The 20,106-nt window shown below is 46.1% G+C and overlaps 1 protein-coding gene across 1 annotated transcript; it reads right to left on the reverse strand.

The window, feature by feature from the left end:
• Positions 1–1,313: 1,313 nt before the first annotated feature.
• gga3a (golgi associated, gamma adaptin ear containing, ARF binding protein 3a) lies at positions 1,314–18,915 on the reverse strand (the record flags this gene model as incomplete). Its single annotated transcript, XM_083655846.1, has 17 exons — positions 1,314–2,190; positions 3,689–3,799; positions 3,997–4,166; positions 4,778–5,235; positions 6,804–7,021; positions 8,584–8,666; positions 10,424–10,651; positions 11,978–12,100; positions 13,359–13,440; positions 14,559–14,696; positions 16,249–16,329; positions 17,085–17,188; positions 17,316–17,439; positions 17,540–17,638; positions 17,742–17,817; positions 18,105–18,189; positions 18,879–18,915. 17 exons carry the CDS (start codon positions 18,913–18,915, stop codon positions 2,080–2,082), a joined length of 2,328 nt encoding a protein of 775 aa, XP_083511972.1. The 3' UTR covers positions 1,314–2,079.
• Positions 18,916–20,106: the final 1,191 nt, after the last annotated feature.

A 20,106-nucleotide genomic window follows, 5' to 3' on the forward strand; every position in this document is an offset into this window, starting at 1 on the left:
AGTCTTGATTGTTATAGCCTACAATACTCCTATTTCCATGTTCATAGTTTGATATAGGAAACTCCCATAAGCCAGGCCTTTTAGTTGATCCAGGGAAGATATAGGCCTCTGTACCAGTAACCTGGTTCACTACTTGTCCAATATGAGTAGGCATTTAGTTTAATACACAATATTTCTTGTTGCTTATTGTTGCCAGAGATGCCTTGTCAGCATATAAACACTTTCCCCTTGCTTTAGAGTTGACACTGGCCCTTACAAGCCCCACCTGTACCAGCTAAGGAAAATGGGCTACTGTCTCTATTTATCTTGCTGGCATTAGATTTGATCTGATTAACATTAAAATGCTATCCAGGGCACACTTTATTTTATTTTGGTTGTTGGTTGGTTTTGTGTGTGTGTGTGTGTGTGTGTGTTTCCTTTCTTTGTACACTCAAATGGTCTATGTGGATACATATCCAAATGGTTTGTGTTCTGTGTTTATGATTTCAGTTTGGGATTTGTCACTAATGTTTGTGTATGTAATGATGGCTCAGGGGAGGGGAGGGCAGGATTGTTTGTTTCTGCAATTTAAAATTCAATAAAAATATGTGATACAAAAAAAAATGCTATCCAGGATTCCCTGCCTGGTATGGTCAAATGGAGAACTGCGTGGACTGTATTCACAGAGACATGTCATTCATTTAGAGTCCGCACTCTTTGTGATGCATTATGAAACAGTTTAGTGTGTCTTGTCTCAACGTTACATCCTGTGGGAGAGACAATTGTGCTTCCTTCACTGCAATACTGAAAGTGGGCGTCATGAGAAGGGTATGCGGAGGGAGGGGAGTACAGCAGTGACTGAACTATGAAGCCATAACAGTTAACAGATCAGATGACACATATCCAAACCAGTAAATGCATTCATGACTTATCATCAATAAAACATAACTAAATACTGAAAGACTGTGGCCACATCTGCCTTAAGACATTAGTATCAAATCTAGAAGAGAAAGAAAGATGAAACTGTCCTGACCAATAGACCCTTCTCACGGGGGCCATTTTGTGTCGAAAAGGCAGAATAAACACAGGTGCAAGGAAAACACTAATGAGGGTTTCCAAATTCCAATCATGGAAGTTGGAAAACCCTCATTAGTGTTTTGCTTGCACCTGTGTTTACCCTGCCTTTGCGACACAAAATGGCCCCCGTGAGAAGGGTCTATTACGTGTGTAACAAGATATAACAAATTCATGTCTGGTTAATAATATGAGCTCCACCCCCCAAAAAAAAAAAAAAAAAAAAACCAGGACAAAACAAACAAAAAGGCACAGCCAGATTCTGAAATGACAAGATAAAGATTCAGAAGACACGCAAAATGAATCAGTAGTCATTTTGAGGCATCTTTTACAGCAGATGTGGATACAGAGAGTAACAGTTTGTTAATTAGCTGTCCGATCAGTCTGTCCTCAGTAAGCAACAGAAGGGTCAATGTCTGCTCCAGTCCAATGTATTCACTGTCAAATATTGTTACCATAAACGGTCACCTGCAACGCTCATGTGAACATTCCGTTTTTAATCACATGTTGGTATGACCACGGCTTCACTGTCCACTTCTTCAACACGTTTTGGCTCTTCAACCACATATTGTAAGACTACCTGGCATTCTAAAGTGCAACAAGTCTGCAACCAGTTCTGAAATGCTTGAGAGGTGGGTGACATGATTGAATTTAAATATTTAAATGAGAGGGGAATGGCATACTAATGGTAACAGCACTTAATAATAACTTATTCATATTAAATAGTACCAAACAATGATTCTCCCCACAGGATCATCTCTGTTGACCTGTTATGCTCCACCTGTTCACGCCATGTGTGTTACTGCACCAAGGTGGCTTGCCCTGGCACTGTGTCACTGCACCCTGCTGGCCTCCCCTGGCACTGCACTGAGGTTTAAGCTGGATGGTACACTGCAGGAGTTTGAGTCACCTCAATTTTCCTCATCTTAAACTTGACCCAAACTTTTAGCTGCACTTTCAGTTTTAACAGCCCGACTGTTAAACGACATCTCGTGGTGTGTAGCCAGCCTGCTGGGACAGACGGGGCTAGAGAGCCCCCCATCTGTCAGTGGGTGGGAACTGGTCCACCTCCCCCACCTCCGTGCATAGCTGCTCTCCCAGTGTGAAGGTCAGTTTGTATCTCATCCGAACCTTCTCCTGCAAAAACACACAACATGCACATCATTGCACTTTGTGTTGCCAGAATAAACACAGCGGTTTTTTATTTTGTGCCTTTATTGGATAGGACAGTATATAGACAGGAAAGCAGGAAGAGAGAGAGAGAGAGGGGGGGAGGGGGAGGACATTCAGCAAATTACCCTAGGTCAGAGTCAAACCTGGGTTGCTACGGGAAGGACTAAGCCTTAGCCCTCATTCACACAGGATGCCGAATGTAAGCAGAACTGAAGCTTGAAGCAGCACAAGCTGAACGTACGCCTTGTTGTTCACACAAGACGCCTTGTCTTTTCCTCTCAGCGCCTACTCTCGCGCCTTGAACCCGCCCACAACTCCCAATTGACTTCATCCCTAACGGCTTCACGGCTTCAGCGTCAAGCTTGGAAATTCGGCCTGAGTGATCGCTTCGGCGTGGCGTGAGCGTGGCTTCGGCACGGCGTCGGCGTGGCACACGCACGGGTGGTGTGAACGGCTTCGCCTGTTAACAAGGACACCGGAAATGAAACTTGTGGGTACAGCGTAGGTACAGCTTCGGTTGAGCGTTGCTTCGGCGTGCTGTGTGAACGTGGGCTTTACTGGTACGCGCTCTACCAAGCGAGCCACCGGGACGCCCCAAACATGACGTTGTGCATTGACCAACTCATTGTCTCATTTGTCACCAGAGTACACGTTTAAATAAATAAATAAATAAATACATTTCAATAACACGCTGAGGAGCGAGAATGCTGCGCCATATTATGACATGTCAAACACGGATAACGTCAACAACACATACTGATAGAGTCATTAGTACATTAACTGAAAATAATAACGTATCTGTTCTGCTGTTAATTATTAATACATTAAAGCTGCATCCAGTGATGTTTTAGTGTTAAATTAAGTGTTAAATGGCTCTATATTCTGACAGCAATCACTGAAATAGAGTGTTTGGTCAGTGACTTGGAACCCCCAACCCCTCGCTGTCCTCTATCTCTCTCCTCTAGTCCTGCAGGCAGGGCGGACGTATCTCCTGTCCTCTATCTCTCTCCTGTAGTCCTGCAGTCAGGGCGGACGTATCTCCTGTCCTCTATCTCTCTCCTGTAGTCCTGCAGGCAGGGCGGACGTATCTCCACAAGCGTCTCTCTACGAGTTACGGTTGCGGAGATAATTTGACCCTATTCACCAGTAGTGTCTCACCTTAGAGATGAGCTGAACCCAAAAATGAAAATGAAAAAATCAAAAAAATCTACCGGTAATCTATCTTTCCACACTTTTTCACATCAAAAGTTCATTTTTCTATCAAATTTCTACCCCATTTCAACCAATCATATCACAACATGGCAGTCACAACAAGGTGTGTGTGTGTGTGTGTGTGTGTATATATATATCTATATATATTTATATATATAGTGTGTGTGTGTGTGTGTGTGTGTGTGTGTGTGTGTGTGTGTGTGTGTGTGTGTGTGTGTGTGTGTGTTAGCCAGGCTAACTGCTCCAGTACCTTGAGTGGATTGGCCAGCAGCATGACCTGAGTGATGGCAGCAGGGGGCAGGATGGGGTTAAATGGGGCCAGCTCCGTTCCTGAGGGCGGCTGCAGTCTCACCTTCATTGACTTAAGGAACGAGAACGAGCAAATTCAAAGATCTATATGTACATTGAATTCAGTGTCTACCCACATAACATTCATTTTCAGCCAACAATTCTGAAGAAAAAGTCTGTATGAATACTTTCAACCATAAATGCAAACTGTGTAACTCCCTACAGTATTATGTGACAACACCAGCGATAGCAGGGGTGCAGATGATTGACCTTGGGCACCGCAGCCTGCAGAACGATGTTCCTGAGCGGCAGGGGGGCTGTGTTCAGCATGGACGCCACCATCACCAGCACATCACGCCTGCCTGCTGGACACTCTGTGGCAAAATGCAGCAGAACTCGGACGCCGTCTTTGTCGTATGCCGTCACTGGACACAGCTTACCTAAAAGCGCACACAGAGGGGAAAAACATCACGATCGCCAACGCTTCAAGGTATTGCACTGACTGAACCATCATGGCTGATAAAGCTATGATATCCATAAGTCAATAAATGTCATTCTCACCTCCAGGGATGTTAAACTTATGAGAGTCACATCAGAGTACTGTACATTCTACCTCCTGTACACCAAATATATTATTTTATACTCTTGGTTAATTAGTTTGGATGTTTTCTGTCATATGTCCGCCCTGCTCCAATGTCCTCCTGAGTTGTCATTGGATCATAAATTATTAAAACAAGCATGTAATGTTTAATAATGACAATGAACACCTCTGGGTCGAAATGCCGAAACAAATTTTCAGTGTGTTACTTTTCTTCTAAAAATGACAATGAAACATTACATGAGCATCAAATTTCTTCTTGCGCGCACGCACGCACGCACGCACGCACGCGCGCGCACGCACGCGCGCGTACGCACACACACACACACACACACACACACACACACACACACACACACACACACACACACACACACACACACACACATCCCACACAAACACATCTCACACAAACACAAACAAATTCCATGAGGCCTGTTTCCTGGAACTCACTTGGCTTGATGGCATCCAGATGGACGAAGACGTTGGACAGGGAGACTTCATCTCCGCTGGCTGGACTGGCCTGGCTCAGAGGGAGGATGGAGACCAGGGAGACCTCCTCTCCCCTGGCTGGACTGGCCTGGCTCAGGGGGAGGATGGAGACCAGGGAGACCTCCTCTCCCCTGGCTGGACTGGCCTGGCTCAGGGGGAGGATGGAGACCAGGGAGACCTCCTCTCCCCTGGCTGGACTCTCCTGGCTCAGGGGGAGGATGGGGGACAGGGAGCGTAACAGAGGGCTATCATCTGCCTGGCTCGTTACAGGTGGGGGAGCGGAGCCTCCTGGCACCCCTCCAAGGAGCAGCGGGCTGGGTGTGGACAAGGGGACACCAGGACTGGAAGACAAGGTGGCAGCAACGACCAGACTCTCGCCCGCGCCCAGCAAACTGGTAAGGTCCATCTCATCAGCCGTACTAAGTGGAAAATGACACAATGTCACACAGTGTCTTAATGAAAGACTATGAATGAAACATTTCATAGGCTTACACACAATGAAAGACTATTTATTATTCCCAATAGTCTTATGTGAAGACGTACAGGAAATAAGTCCAGAGATGCTGCGTGCCAAATCTGGGGACGATTGGATCAACTGTCAACTGAGTTTTCAGATTTTTCAAACATTTCAAAATGGTGAACAGAAAACAATTGCAGAGAGCAAAAAAAAAAAAAAAAGTTGTATATTTTCAGCATGAGCCAGAAAATCATGCGGAGAAAATAATTGCGATAAGAGTGAAGAAGAAGAATCACCCTAACAAACACAGGGTTCCAGCACTTCCTGCTTGGACCTCTAATCACGCAATCACCATTAGTGGTAGTGGTCACAGCACTCGCCTTCATATAAATGCAAAACATCTTGGCCACTTGACATTTGGACCATGTGGCCACGAGACACTTAGCAAGGCACTTTTAAAAAGGTCAGTCACAATCGAGACAAGTTAAATGGTCATTTGGTAATATTCAAAACATTCACTCAACACATAACTGTATCATGTGCTCTGAGTTACAGTGCTTGAAGTGGCTGTGGGGCCAAAAGGATCACTTGGTGTCAAGGGCCAATCGGGTTCCAGTAGATCAATCAGCCATCTGGCAACAAGCGGTTCAGATACACTTAAAATTCCATTGACCATGTGACCACAACACAGGAATCACTTTGTCCAGTCGCTCAGTGGGTGAATGTGTATTAAAACTAGCCTAGAGTGGTTTAAAACTGAAACAAGGCAACCAAAGCAAACATGATGCGGTCTCTTTGAGCCAAGCAGTAACAAGTAAACAAATGCTGTAGCACCCCCCTCAGGCCAATCAGTGCAATTTAAAAAAATGCTGGAATAGAGAACCAAAGTCCCTCACGTTCCAGTAGGGCTCTATGCAAACCAGCGTCTGAAGAAATATGAATGGTGGTGATGAATGGCGAGAGACAATACTTTTTTTGATCCCAATTGAATTGTGCCATCACATACACATAATGATGTTTGTCAATTTAAAAGATAACTTTGCAAGTCACGAAAGTCCCAGTTTGTTGTCAAACTGTTGCACTATAAGCTATAGATGAGAAAGACGACACACAACCAGTCGCATGAGTGACGTCTCTCCCCACCAGGCCATGCTGGTGTTGGTGTGACGTATATTGTGCGAGACGAGAGATGTCGTCGTTTGAGCGGTTTCGTACAAAACTAAGCGTTACATTTCAGTTTGACGACAAACTGCCGGCTTTCTTGACATGCAAAGCTATCTTTTAAATTGAGGAAAAATCAAATGTGTACTTCATGACACAATTCAACCGAGATCAAAAACAATATTGTCTCTCGCCGTTCAGCACGAGGCTGGTGCGTAGCTGAAGCAAGAAGTAGGCGGTGACTTTCCATCTGTATACACAAATGACACGGATCATTCCCTGAAGTTTCCTCAAAATTCATTCAGTGACCAGGGCCGATCCATAGTCCCTCATCCATGAATTTCTTTGCAGGGGATAACTATTACTCACTCTTTAAGACTGCCCAGATCCAGCATGGCGAGATCCTGCAGACTGTGGTCGAGAGAGGCGGAGGCAGACTGGGCAACACCGATAGGATGGAAGGACGCCGCACTGGAGCGCTGAGGTGGGCCGGCCGGAGCAGCGGAGGAGAGGGAGGAGGTGGCCACACTGTATGACTGAGGGAGAGCAGCTGGAGCTGTGGCGGTCAAGGTCGCGCCGAGGGGAGGCTGTGGCACGGTAGCCGATGTTGTTGAGATGGCGGAGACAGGATGGGGGGAGAAGACAGGGACAGATGTTGTTGAGATGGCGGAGACAGGATGGGGGGAGAAGACAGGGACAGATGTTGTTGAGATGGTGGAGACAGGATGGGGGGAGAAGACAGGGACAGATGTTGTTGAGATGGTGGAGACAGGATGGGGGGAGAAGACAGGACCAGATTTTGTTGAGATATTAGAGACAGGATGGGGGGAGAAGACAGGGACAGATGTTATTGAGATGGTGGAGACAGGATGGGGGGAGAAGACAGGGCCAGATGTTGTTGAGATGGCGGAGACAGGATGGGGGGAGAAGACAGGGACAGATGTTGTTGAGATGGTGGAGACAGGATGGGGGGAGAAGACAGGGCCAGATGTTGTTGAGATGGTGGAGACAGGATGGGGGGAGAAGACAGGACCAGATTTTGTTGAGATATTGGAGACAGGATGGGGGGAGAAGACAGGGCCAGATGTTGTTGAGATGGTGGAGACAGGATGGGGGGAGAAGACAGGGACAGATGTTGTTGAGATGGCGGAGACAGGATGGGGGGAGAAGACAGGACCAGATTTTGTTGAGATATTGGAGACAGGATGGGGGGAGAAGACAGGACCAGATTTTGTTGAGATATTGGAGACAGGATGGGGGGAGAAGACAGGGACAGATGTTGTTGAGATGGTGGAGACAGGATGGGGGGAGAAGACAGGGACAGATGTTGTTGAGATGGCGGAGACAGGATGGGGGGAGAAGACAGGGACAGATGTTGTTGAGATGGTGGAGACAGGATGGGGGGAGAAGACAGGACCAGATTTTGTTGAGATATTGGAGACAGGATGGGGGGAGAAGACAGGGCCAGATGTTGTTGAGATGGTGGAGACAGGATGGGGGGAGAAGACAGGGACAGATGTTGTTGAGATGGCGGAGACAGGATGGGGGGAGAAGACAGGACCAGATTTTGTTGAGATATTGGAGACAGGATGGGGGGAGAAGACAGGACCAGATTTTGTTGAGATATTAGAGACAGGATGGGGGGAGAAGACAGGACCAGATGTTGTTGAGATGGTGGAGACAGGATGGGGGGAGAAGACAGGACCAGATTTTGTTGAGATATTGGAGACAGGATGGGGGGAGAAGACAGGACCAGATTTTGTTGAGATATTGGAGACAGGATGGGGGGAGAAGACGGGGACAGATGTTGTTGAGATGGTGGAGACAGGATGGGGGGAGAAGACAGGGACAGATGTTGTTGAGATGGTGGAGACAGGATGCGGGGAGAAGACAGGGCCGGGGAAGGCTAAGGTGGACGCTGTGGTGGAAGACTGGGGCGGGCTGACCGGGACCGGGGCCAGAGTCACAGAGAGGGAATCTGTAAAGAGTGAAGTTGTAGAGAACGCAGGAACCGGAAGCGACGTGGTGCCAAAAAGACCAAAATCGTGACTGGCCTCCTGGAACAAATGATAATAAAAGTCACTGTTGTCAGCGATAAAATAACAGTTCTCTTTGGTATAAATGAATTGCAACAAAGAAGTGCACAAACCTGTAAAGATGTCAAACGATCGTTCAGGTTTTCATGTTTTGGTACGGTGGATTGACATGAAACAGGAACAGGGTCGTTGAGGCCTGGAAATGAACACACATATATTCATTCCAGTGACAAAACATCTTCACATGTTCACAAGACTTTCTCAAAACAGCAACTAATCCACAAAAAGGCTCTGACTGAAATGGTCAGAGCCAATGGCAGAGCTTATACCTGCAGCCTGCTTCCTCGAGTCAGACTAGATCTCGTTAATGAAATTACACCAAGTGATTCAGTCCTCAGTTATAAAACGCTATATTAGCATCCATTTCCCGTAACACCGTAAAGCCTTTACACACAGGTCTGATCCACATTCACTCCTACAGTGGACTAGGAAGGCTAATATATAGACACATTCACAAAGTCAAACATCGCCTGCCAAAAACAGTCTAGCAGTGCTTCCACAAACAACAAATGTAAACTATGATCTATTTTCTCCACAGCTGTAGCGAAAGGCACCTGTTAGCTCAAACACACTGCAAGTCGTTGTTCAGGGTCAGGCACCGCGTCATGTAAAACCCACTGCATATATATTATCAAAAGTGTGGAATTGTGATAGCAAATTATTGATTGAGTGCTTATTAATTGATTGCTTATGAACTATGGCCCTTCTAAGATGTATTTTGTGAACTATGTTCTTCATCATTGCAGAATATTCCATGTACAGGGAGAACATGTATCTTGCTTTGAGTGGGTAGACGTGGATTGTTTTGTCTTGTGAACATCAGATTGACTACTGACGTCATGGAAATGTACGGAGTTGGAGAGAGGTTGTATGAAGTGGAAAAGTACTGCCCTCCAGGGTGGGGGGCGGGTGTCATAGTTTCAGTATATGATGAGTTGTAACAAGGACTCGTGGCTCTTGTCTGACAACGTGGTCGGGGGGAGACCCTCTGTGCACAGATGTTAATGTAGAATAAAAACCTCCTAAATACACTTGAAACGGGTATCTCATTATTGATGGATCAGCAGGGCATTTCAGCAATTTTTCCATCACACTTTTGCTATCACAGCTTTGTAACCATTCTAATATCAGCCTTTTTTTCCGTTGTTGCGAAATTGGAACAATAGAAAGTGAAAGTGTGGCCCCAGACAACGGTGCGGGCAGAGAGCGTCAGACGCTCACTTCCTGTCGTGTTTGGACACGGTGTGACAGCCACACTGTCGCTCGCCCAGTCACTCACTCACTCCGCTAGCTTCAAATGAGCCTGCGCACTGCAGGTGAGACAGACTGGGGTCTCAAATGATCAAGGCTGCTGACAAAAATCTGTCCTTAACTTTAAGCCACAGTAAGTAGCCTGCCAACCATTATGTGAGTGTGTCCAACCGAGCCGCCCCCCCTCTTAACTACTTGCACCCCGAGTGAGGAGTCAGCAGTCAGACGCATGTACGGTATGTATACTGTACATACAGTCACTGTAAGGACAGTATAAAAAAAAGTCAATCAATAGGTTTTTCAAAAATTGTCAATCACCGCAACCACAAGAGGTCGTTGACCATAGAGAATTTGACCACAGAGACTTTGACCATTGACTTTGACCATAGAGAATTTGACCACAGAGAATTTGCACAAATGAATTTGCACAGAGAATTTTAGAAGTAGTGCGAGATCAGCTGCGGAGAAGACAAACCGAGAGACACGCAGACAGACAGACGCACGCATGCAGGCACACACACAAAACCCAGCAATGCCGTCATGGAGAAATATAAAGTACAGTTTGCCTAATATAGGATAGTGCACGTGTTACCTAAGGAGAATAGTTCATGTGTTACCTAAGGAGAATAGTTCATGTGTTACCTAAGGAGAATAGTTCTCCGTCTAGCAGAGAGAGGGCAGTGGAGGGTGTGCTGGGGCTGGGGGACTGAGCGTTGGTGGAGGCTGCAGACCCGTACAGCAGGTCGGCGGGGATGGAGGGCGAGGACGCTGGGGGCCGCTGATCTGGCGGAGAGGGGCTCTGCAGGTCCAGACCTGCCAGGTCAATCAGGATCTCTGACTGTGTTGTGCTGCGACCGGGGGGGTTGGTGCCTGTCACACAGATAAGAGAGAGGGAGAGAGAGAGAGACATGGAGTGGATGAGAACAATGATGTCTTCATTTTCAGATAGGCAATACCCGTATGTTTCCATTCAACTGTCAAGTGATTTTCCAGTGAATTTTGAATGTATGAAATGCTGCAAAAAATGTGAATTCGGTGTCTTGGGTCTAAGAGAGGAAGCAACCACTTTGAGCATAAAGGAACATAGAAGTGCTTTTAAATAATCCATTAGTATTGGACAATTTGTTATTGTTATTTTGTGTCCGTAAACACCAGCCATATTTCAAGGCTGGAAACAAGATCAACAGAGCATGCTGTCATTTGCAGTTATCATTTAGCAGCTCTAGTAATTTGATTCAACATAATTTGCATAAAAAATATGTAATTGAATGGAAAGCCAGCTACCGGTAATCATTTGTGAAGAAAACAAGGCTAGGTCGGAACCGAGCATATGGCCAGCGCGCTAAAGCGTTCACGAACATCGGCACGCAAATTGGACTGGACAAAGCCAGATATAGGGCGCGCTTGCGCTGGCCAAAAAGTTTTAGTTGTGTTTGGATAAAAGTGATAATAGACATTATGTTCACAGAGATATACACACATAATAAAAGGTGTATTTTTTTTTACTACTGTATATTGCGGTTTTGCACCTTAAAATGTTCACTTATTTCAGTGCAGTAGTTAGCACTGTCACCCCACAGCAAGAAGGTCGTGGGTTTGAATCTCCACCCCGGTATTATCTGCGTGGAGTTTGCATGTTCTCCCCGTGTTTGTGTGGGTTTCCTCCCACAGTCTAAAGATATGCTGTGAAGTATCGCAATATATAAATGTAACTGAACTGAACTGCAGTATTTGTCAAAGTAGCAGTCTTGTTATCTTCAGTCTCACAGACAGTCTTACTCTTAGTGTGGTCTTTATTTACCCCCAAAAATTAGCCCAGCTACAACCCTAAGGCAAACGTTGCATAGAATAATAAGTCCTAAAGTAAATGACAGACGATGATCTACTTTTAAGATCTCTGGATTTTCCTCTCTAACATCGGGTCAGGTTTCTCTCTTTCTTCCTCAGTGGAGCAGCCTGCTTCTCTGAGACATGCTTGTGAATTAGGGCTATATAAATAAACTTGACTTGACTTTCTTCTGCATCTTAACTTACGTTTTGGTCACATGGTGCAAGGCACACTCACAGATTAGAATTTGTCACACATAGTACACACTGGAAACAATATAGTTGAAAATATAACAGAGATGATCACAGAAGAATGAAAAATATATTCGCAGTGTATGATTAACTGTGCGGCGCTAGCAGTACATTTACCCTGTCTGGTTGATGATCGCATTAGTGCTTCTTCAGCCTCTCCATTGATGGTCTGTCCTTCCACAATCTTCTTATAGGAGTTAATGACGCGGGAGAGGTCATCACTGGCCTGCAGGATGTCTCCTGGTGAGTGCATTAGGTCAAAGGTTATAGACTGGCCTGCAGGGTGTCTCCTGGTGAGTGCATTAGGTCAAAGGTTATAGACTGGCCTGCAGGGTGTCTCCTGGTGAGTGCATTAGGTCAAAGGTTATAGACTGGCCTGCAGGGTGTCTCCTGGTGAGTGCATTAGGTCAAAGGTTATAGACTGGCCTGCAGGGTGTCTCCTGGTGAGTGCATTAGGTCAAAGGTTAAACTGGCCTGCAGGATGTCTCCTGGTGAGTGCATTAGGTCAAAGGTTAGACTGGCCTGCAGGATGTCTCCTGGTGAGTGCATTAGGTCAAAGGTTATAGACTGGCCTGCAGGGTGTCTCCTGATGAGTGCATTAGGTCAAAGGTTAAACTGGCCTGCAGGATGTCTCCTGGTGAGTGCATTAGGTCAAAGGTTAGACTGGCCTGCAGGATGTCTCCTGGTGAGTGCATTAGGTCAAAGGTTAGACTGGCCTGCAGGATGTCTCCTGGTGAGTGCATTAGGTCAAAGGTTAGACTGGCCTGCAGGATGTCTCCTGGTGAGTGCATTAGGTCAAAGGTTATAGACTGGCCTGCAGGGTGTCTCCTGGTGAGTGCATTAGGTCAAAGGTTATAGACTGGCCTGCTGGATGTCTCCTGGTGAGTGCATTAGGTCAAAGGTTAGACTGGCCTGCAGGGTGTCTCCTGGTGAGTGCATTAGGTCAAAGGTTAAACTGGCCTGCAGGATGTCTCCTGGTGAGTGCATTAGGTCAAAGGTTAGACTGGCCTGCAGGATGTCTCCTGGTGAGTGCATTAGGTCAAAGGTTAGACTGGCCTGCAGGATGTCTCCTGGTGAGTGCATTAGGTCAAAGGTTAGACTGGCCTGCAGGATGTCTCCTGGTGAGTGCATTAGGTCAAAGGTTAAACTGGCCTGCAGGATGTCTCCTGGTGAGTGCATTAGGTCAAAGGTTATAGACTGGCCTGCAGGGTGTCTCCTGGTGAGTGCATTAGGTCAAAGGTTAGACTTTGACCTAGCGGTTAGAGCGCTACTGAGATCTAGACAGAAACAATCCTTCACAATGAATGCAAAGTTTGGCACACGTGTACTCAGGACTGGGGCCAGGAGTGGACAGGCTGCTCTGGTGAAACACCATGTTAGCAAATGAACTCCAGAAATCTGGACTCAAACTTGCTATACTCAAACTCAGAGAGGGAGAGGAAATCACATAATGGTTCACTGAATGAATGGGGTGCCATCTTTTGAGAGGATTTCTTACCCAAGCTGCTGTCATTGTCCTCAGTCTCAGTAGCGAGCTGGAACACTGCCCGCCTAAGCTTGTCACAATCACCATACAACTCCTGGAAAAAGACGAGAAAAACAGAATATTCACATCTGAAATGCATTCAGACATTCATTACAGTAGCATCACTGGTTGGGGAAAAAAAAGTGGCAGACGCTTTGAAAGCGTCTGAAGAAGAGCCGACCGGCTCGAAACGTCACACATGATAAAAAGAAAATAAAAATGCCACAAGGGAGCTCCAGTGGTGTGCGGTTCCATTATTTTCTCTTGTAAGTAGCTATTTGATCCAGCACCCAGCCACCCACCATAACTGCTTTGGATGTGCGTGTCTCCCCTATTGCGTCTAAAGAGGAACCATTCGATCATTGTATAGGAAGCGCTTCATAAATGAAATCCTTTCAATTAGTTTGAGCACTTAGCTGTTACTTGCCAAGGAAACGTTTAGATTGGAGGGTTTATGAACCCTATCGTACCCAAAGCATGATTTGTCAATCTCAAAATGAGGTTCTCATTTATTCCTGCAAGTTAAAGCCCCAAACACACACACACACACCTGACACAGGCGACGTGAGGCGACGCAACAGTCGGCCTTCGTTGCCACTAGGGATGTAACGATAACCGGTTTGAATGATAACCGTGATAAAATTCCTTACGATAACCGTACCATTTCACATTTTCATTATCATTAAAACTGTGGTACCGTGATTACCGTGGTACCGTGCGTTGAAAAACATGGTAAACACTGTCCATCATCAAACAAAGTTGGCAACAGTCTCCCAGATGCAAACGTGCAGCCTTTGAGAAATGATTTCAGTGAGTGTATCAATCCTTTTTGCGTCTGAGTTTTCAATATAAAACGTCGTAAAATGATTTCAGTGAGTCTCTCTGTACTTTTTGAACATTTTCAGCAATTTCTTACGAATACCGTGATGAATACGATAACCGTGATCATTTTGGTCACGATAATCGTGATGTGAAAATTTCATACCGTTACATCTCTAGTTGCCACTACTAGTTCTTTGACGTGGGTTTGGTGTGTCTGGGGCCTTTACATGCAACAGCAGTCATTTGCTTCAGGCAGCCTGGGGCTGTATGGGCAGGGTGTGGAAGTCTGTAACAAATGCTATGACAAAGGCTCCAGAAGGTCATCTGAGCCAGATCGAACGGAAGACGAACCCTAATGAGCTCCCTGTCTCCGTCCGTGGAGTCTTGTGGGCTGAAGTGAGTCAGCATCTCGTTGAGGAGTTTGACGCTGTTGTCGACCTCCTCTAGTGTGCTTTTCTGCTTGGTCGCCCTCTGTGCTCTCACCTCGTCCTGAGAGGAAAACACAATGTGACTGTTGTACCCCAAGTGCCCTCCTGATGAGCTACAGCTCACATTAATAACCTTCACCAAACCTAATTGCCCGTATAAACACAATGCTTTGTGGTGAAAAGTGAGGAATGGTGGCAAGCACATATCGCTAGTATGTACGCAGGCATTTACTTCAAATTTGCTCAAACAACCTAAAGATGAATTACAACAGAATCGTATACGCTTAAAGGACCTGTGTGTAGGATTTAGTGGCATCTCTCGTAACGGACAAGCCCGTCTTTTATTGTCACACGAACACCACAATACATGCATGCGGCCACAACACACTCATGCTGACGGTGGCCGGTGAAAAGTGTCCTCTGCATTTAACCCATCCAGGCATGTCCTTTCCTCCGGGGGGCAGGCCAGGAGCAGTGGTCGCTTTCTCGTACAGCGCCCGGGGACCAACTTCGTATGTTGTCGTCACTGGTCAGATGACGATGACGATCTGATCTTCTGCATGTTTTTAGTGGGGGGGTTATATACGGAGGAACCCCCTGGGGGAGCACGGGGAGAACATGCAAACTCCACACAGAGAGAAAGGCCCTTACGACGAGATAACCCACCTGGGCAGTAGGCACTGAAGATATGGGGGGGAACACAACCACAGCGCCCACAGTGTCCCAGGCGAGAATCGAACTCAGGAGGACCTTCTGACTGTGAGGCGACAGCGCTACCGACTGCGCCACCACCGTACCCCCAGTACCTACCTACCTACCTAGCTACCTACCTACCTACCTAGCGGTGAAGTTGCAGATTGTAACCAAATGAATACCCCTCCCTTTCCAAGCGTTAGGAGAACCTGGCTGTGAAACTCACAAAAGGCCCTCTCTCTCTCTCTCCCTCGAGCCAGCGTTTGGTTTGTCTGGGCTACCGTAGAGAGAGACATGGCGGTACAACATGCCGGCGGGCTGCATGGATCGTGAATGGGACCCACTCCCTATGTAGATATAAAGGCTCATTCATTAAGGTAACAAAAACACAACATTTCTTATTTCAGGTGATAATACTCTTATTAAAACATACTTATGAATATTATATTCCCTTTGTGCCAAGTCTGTTCCACTAGATACGGGCGGCTGTAGCTCAGGAGGTAGAGCGGGTCATCCACTAATCGCTTTGGATAAAAGAGGTCGGTGGTTCGATTACCGCCTCCTCCAGTCTGCATGTCGAAGTGTCCTTGGGCAAGATACTGAACCCCAAATTGCTCCTGATGGTGTGCCAGCACCCTGCGTGGTAGCTTGCCGCCATCGGCGTATGAATGGTTGAATGTACCTACTGATTGTAAAGCGCTTTGGACAAAGGCGCTATATAAATGCAGGCCATTTACCATTTAGATGTCACTAAATCCTACACACTGGACTTTTAAGGCCAGTTTAGACCAAAGATTATTTTGTTAGAAGCAATTACAGCAGCAAAGGTTGCGAGACGGGAGATAGTTATAAAGAGGTACACTTGACAACTATCTAGAACACAGTGTGGCATTTCCACCTTGCCACGGGTGCAGTCTCACCTCCTTAACCATGTTCTTGATGAGACGATTGGCCTCTTGCAGATCTTCTGGCTTTTTGCTCTTCAGCAGCTCTGCTAGTCTCTGCAGGGAGAGGACAGATCATCAGTCAGTGTGGACTGAAGCCTGCTTCCCACAGGCGCTCAGCTCCCAGGCCCTGACAAAACAAACTTCATTCATCGCTCAACTTGAGGTGACACAAAGTAAACACGCAGACGTGACCCGTTTTGGACACAGTGTGCCAGCATGGGAATACGCGGGGGAAGCTGGACGAAAAGAGAAACCAATCATGAACTGTAATGGCGACAAGAGCGTTTTTTATGTCATAGATGCGTCATTAAGATGACCTTTATGTCTTTATATGCGAACCTATTGGTCCATGATGAGAGACAGAGATCCTCTGTCTCTCCTTGATACTCCAACTAAAACTATCCCCATCTACTGTATGTGCTGAGAAGATTCAGCATCCAATAGTAGCTGCAAAATCTGACTGTTGTCACACACATTGAGGGAATGGGGCAATACTGTTGGATAAAAATGATATGAAGAATATGTATGAATGTACATTCCTCTAGAAGCTCTATTTTCAATGGTTAATTTATTTTTCCTTGTGAATATGAATTGCACAAACTCAATAATAATAGTCACTCAAGCCAATAATGCAGCAAGCCAGAAAGAGAGAGAGAGAGAGAGAGAGAGAGAGAGAGAGAGAGACACACACACACACACACACACACACACACACACACACACACAGATGCACGTGTTAACACGTGCATCTGTGACACTGTAACAGTTACAGTGTTCAAATGAACACATCCCAAAATAATTCTTCTTACCCTGCTCTTCTCCTCATTGTCAAACACAGGATTCTTGGGACGTGGGGGAGGTGATGGTATTAGTGTGTTATCAAGAGGCATTTCTGGGTCAACTGAAACAATACCTGAAAATAAACAGCAGTCAGCTGCTACTGTGGTGGGAAAATGACAGCTTCACACCGACAAGATGACACAATTAGAATGACTTCAAAACCGTCTCAGTCACATGTTTTCAGTCACGGGGCAACTTACCCTGTGTCTTCAGCATCTGATAAGCTTCCAAGATCTTTGCCTCATCCGGTAGAGAGATGGTCCAACTGTACAGCATCTCGATCACTTTCGTCTTCACCCCCTCTGACACTTTGTCTCCTAGGTACTGGAAAAAGAATCAACGCACATCTTAGAAGGACACCAAACGGCATTCTAGCAGACATGGTGGCCCCACTAGAGGGGCTTTGCACCTCGATGTTACTTACTTTGGGTGAAACCACTTTAATTAATTCGTTTAGAAATCGAAATTTTCCAATTTCGCTATGAAACCGTCTGCCACAGTTCTTCATGCAAGCCTCTAGAACCTGCAGAAAGATAAATGCGATTAGTTAAACAAAATATATTGCACAGGATTTTACGCTCATGGATGTCAGAATAGGAAAAATGAGAAAAAGTTAAACGACATACTGCCAAAGCTTGTATCGCCTCCCATTCCTGAGGGGACTGAATCTTGTGAGCCAAGAGTCTAACCGATATCTGTGGGCTGAAGAACACGATGAAAGGAAACAATCTATTACATTCCCAGTATTAACAACAACAACGACGACAACAGCGCATTTGGGATTTAATAGGCATATTCTATTACTTTACCACAACGGGGACATGGGAGGAGTAACATTACACGGGTGCAATGTTATGGGAGAGATAGCATCCAGAGACTTACGCACATCCACTGGTTGGTGCTAAGCTCAACTGTACTAAACAGGAAAATAAACGAAAACAAGGGGGAGAGATTAAATGTATTGCGTGCATGTGAACATGTGAACATACCCTTCTAGCTCTTTATTGATTTGGTCACAGAATCCCATAATATACTCCCAGTCTTCCTGTCTGTTGGTGGGGTTGGTGGCTTTGTCTGTAAAAAAAAACAACAAGATACACTCTGTCATCCACAATCAGCCACAGAGGGTTACGATATTTATCAAAATGGGCATATACGTTTGGCTGAACTGTCCCTGAAATAGTGATGTAGCTGGTGCTTTGTGATGATACAGGTGTTTACATGAAGTTAACTAGTAGTATATAGCCAATCCTCGACTACCAAGCTCTACTTAGAGTCACCAACCCAGGCCCCAGCAGACATACTAAGGCTACTATACTCTTTGGTTGTTCTGCATTCTTTAAAAGCCTGCAGGCATCTCGCCTATGTTAGCCAGCTGATCCAGTTTGTTGTTGTCACAAAAATCCTGTTTGAACTCGAGCTGAAAGCTGACAGATGCAGCAGGTGCACGGGCAGGCGACTCGCTGCTGCACAAGCAAAAATCCAAGCTGATGTGGGACAGCAGGAGAAGAAATGTAGTCACAGTCGTTACGTTACCGAGCCCAGCTGCTAACGTTGAGCCAAACGTTAAACGTTAATTTCGGCTAGCGACATCCATCAGTCATGGCAACCAGCGCCAGTCGAAAAGGGGACATTTTACAGGGACAGCGTTGTCATGTTGGGCCAAGCAACGTTTCAAACACCTACGGTTACAAAGCAAATAACCAACTAGCTGCTATTTGAATACATTATGTCAAATAAAAAGACTCCAAGGATGTACTTACTGAGCCAGGACTCCAGCGACTCCCCTTCACCCGCCATATTTGCACTGTGCTGGGCAGGGGGAGGCAAACAACGCGTGACTCGTGCTGCCTTCAGGTGCTGTCGGATATATCGTAGAAGTTGAGTGCACGTTATAGTGACCCAACAAAAATGCTAAGTAGACCTAGCTAGGACCAGTGTTGTAGTGGTGCCTGGATTATGAGGATAAACACTCTCTGTGTGGCATGAATGCACAATTGGTGACATTACTGATGACATCACAATTGCTCAAGTGACATCACTGATGACATCACAACTGCTCCAGTGACAGCTTTGTTCACAGCGCCACACACTTCACACAGCCCTTTAATCACAGTGTGGGCGGAGCCTCTTTCACACATCATCACCTGCCCAATCACAATGTGGGCGGAGCCTCTTACCACACAACACCTGTCAATCAAACAGTGTGGGCAGAGCCTCACCATGTGGAACTCAGTGAGTGATGTCTTCAGTGGTGATGTCATCAGTGATGTTCACTCTCCTTGCCCGGCTGCAAGGTAGCAATTTTACACTATAGGCTATAGATGTTTTAATTAGGGCAGATTAATTGCCCTAATTGCCCTAAGGCTGAGGCTATATAGTTCAGTGATGATGTCATTAGTGATGTCATCAGTAATGTCATCAGTCTGAGGCTATAAGTGATGGGAGTATAAGTGGCATAAGCATGACACGCAGTGGTCATCATGTCATAAGAGCAAGTGAGCCCACAGAGCGGCCAAGCTGCAGGACAGGCGAGGGAGCAAGTGAGCCCGCACAGCGGCCTAGCTGCGTATGCAAGCCAGCTCGGCGAGCTGCAGGGTAGGAATCGAGAGTGTGTAGTGCGTGAGATGCCAAGTATACTATAACGCTGCTATTTTCTATTCCATTAAAACAACAGCTTCACCATTCAGATGGCAATGAAGGATCTGCGTTATAATCTTCATACAGTGTACTGACTCTGATTTTACTATGACAGTGTGGCCATTAGATGGCGCTAACAGCCCAGAGGACCTGTCCTAGGGGTTTACAGCAGTCAGATGTCACCAGTCAGTCATTCATTAGACCAGGGGTGTCTAAACTGTTTTGCATGGGGGCCAGATTAATGTGAAAATACCTGGGAACCAGCTGCTTCTTGCAGCATATGGGTCATTTAAAAAACAAAAACATACACAATGAGTGCATTTACATGCACACAATAAACTGTCTTCTCCC

The sequence above is a fragment of the Poromitra crassiceps genome (genome assembly GCF_964638095.1).
Source record: "Poromitra crassiceps genome assembly, chromosome: 19".
In the NCBI taxonomy this organism is placed as follows: domain Eukaryota; kingdom Metazoa; phylum Chordata; class Actinopteri; order Beryciformes; family Melamphaidae; genus Poromitra; species Poromitra crassiceps.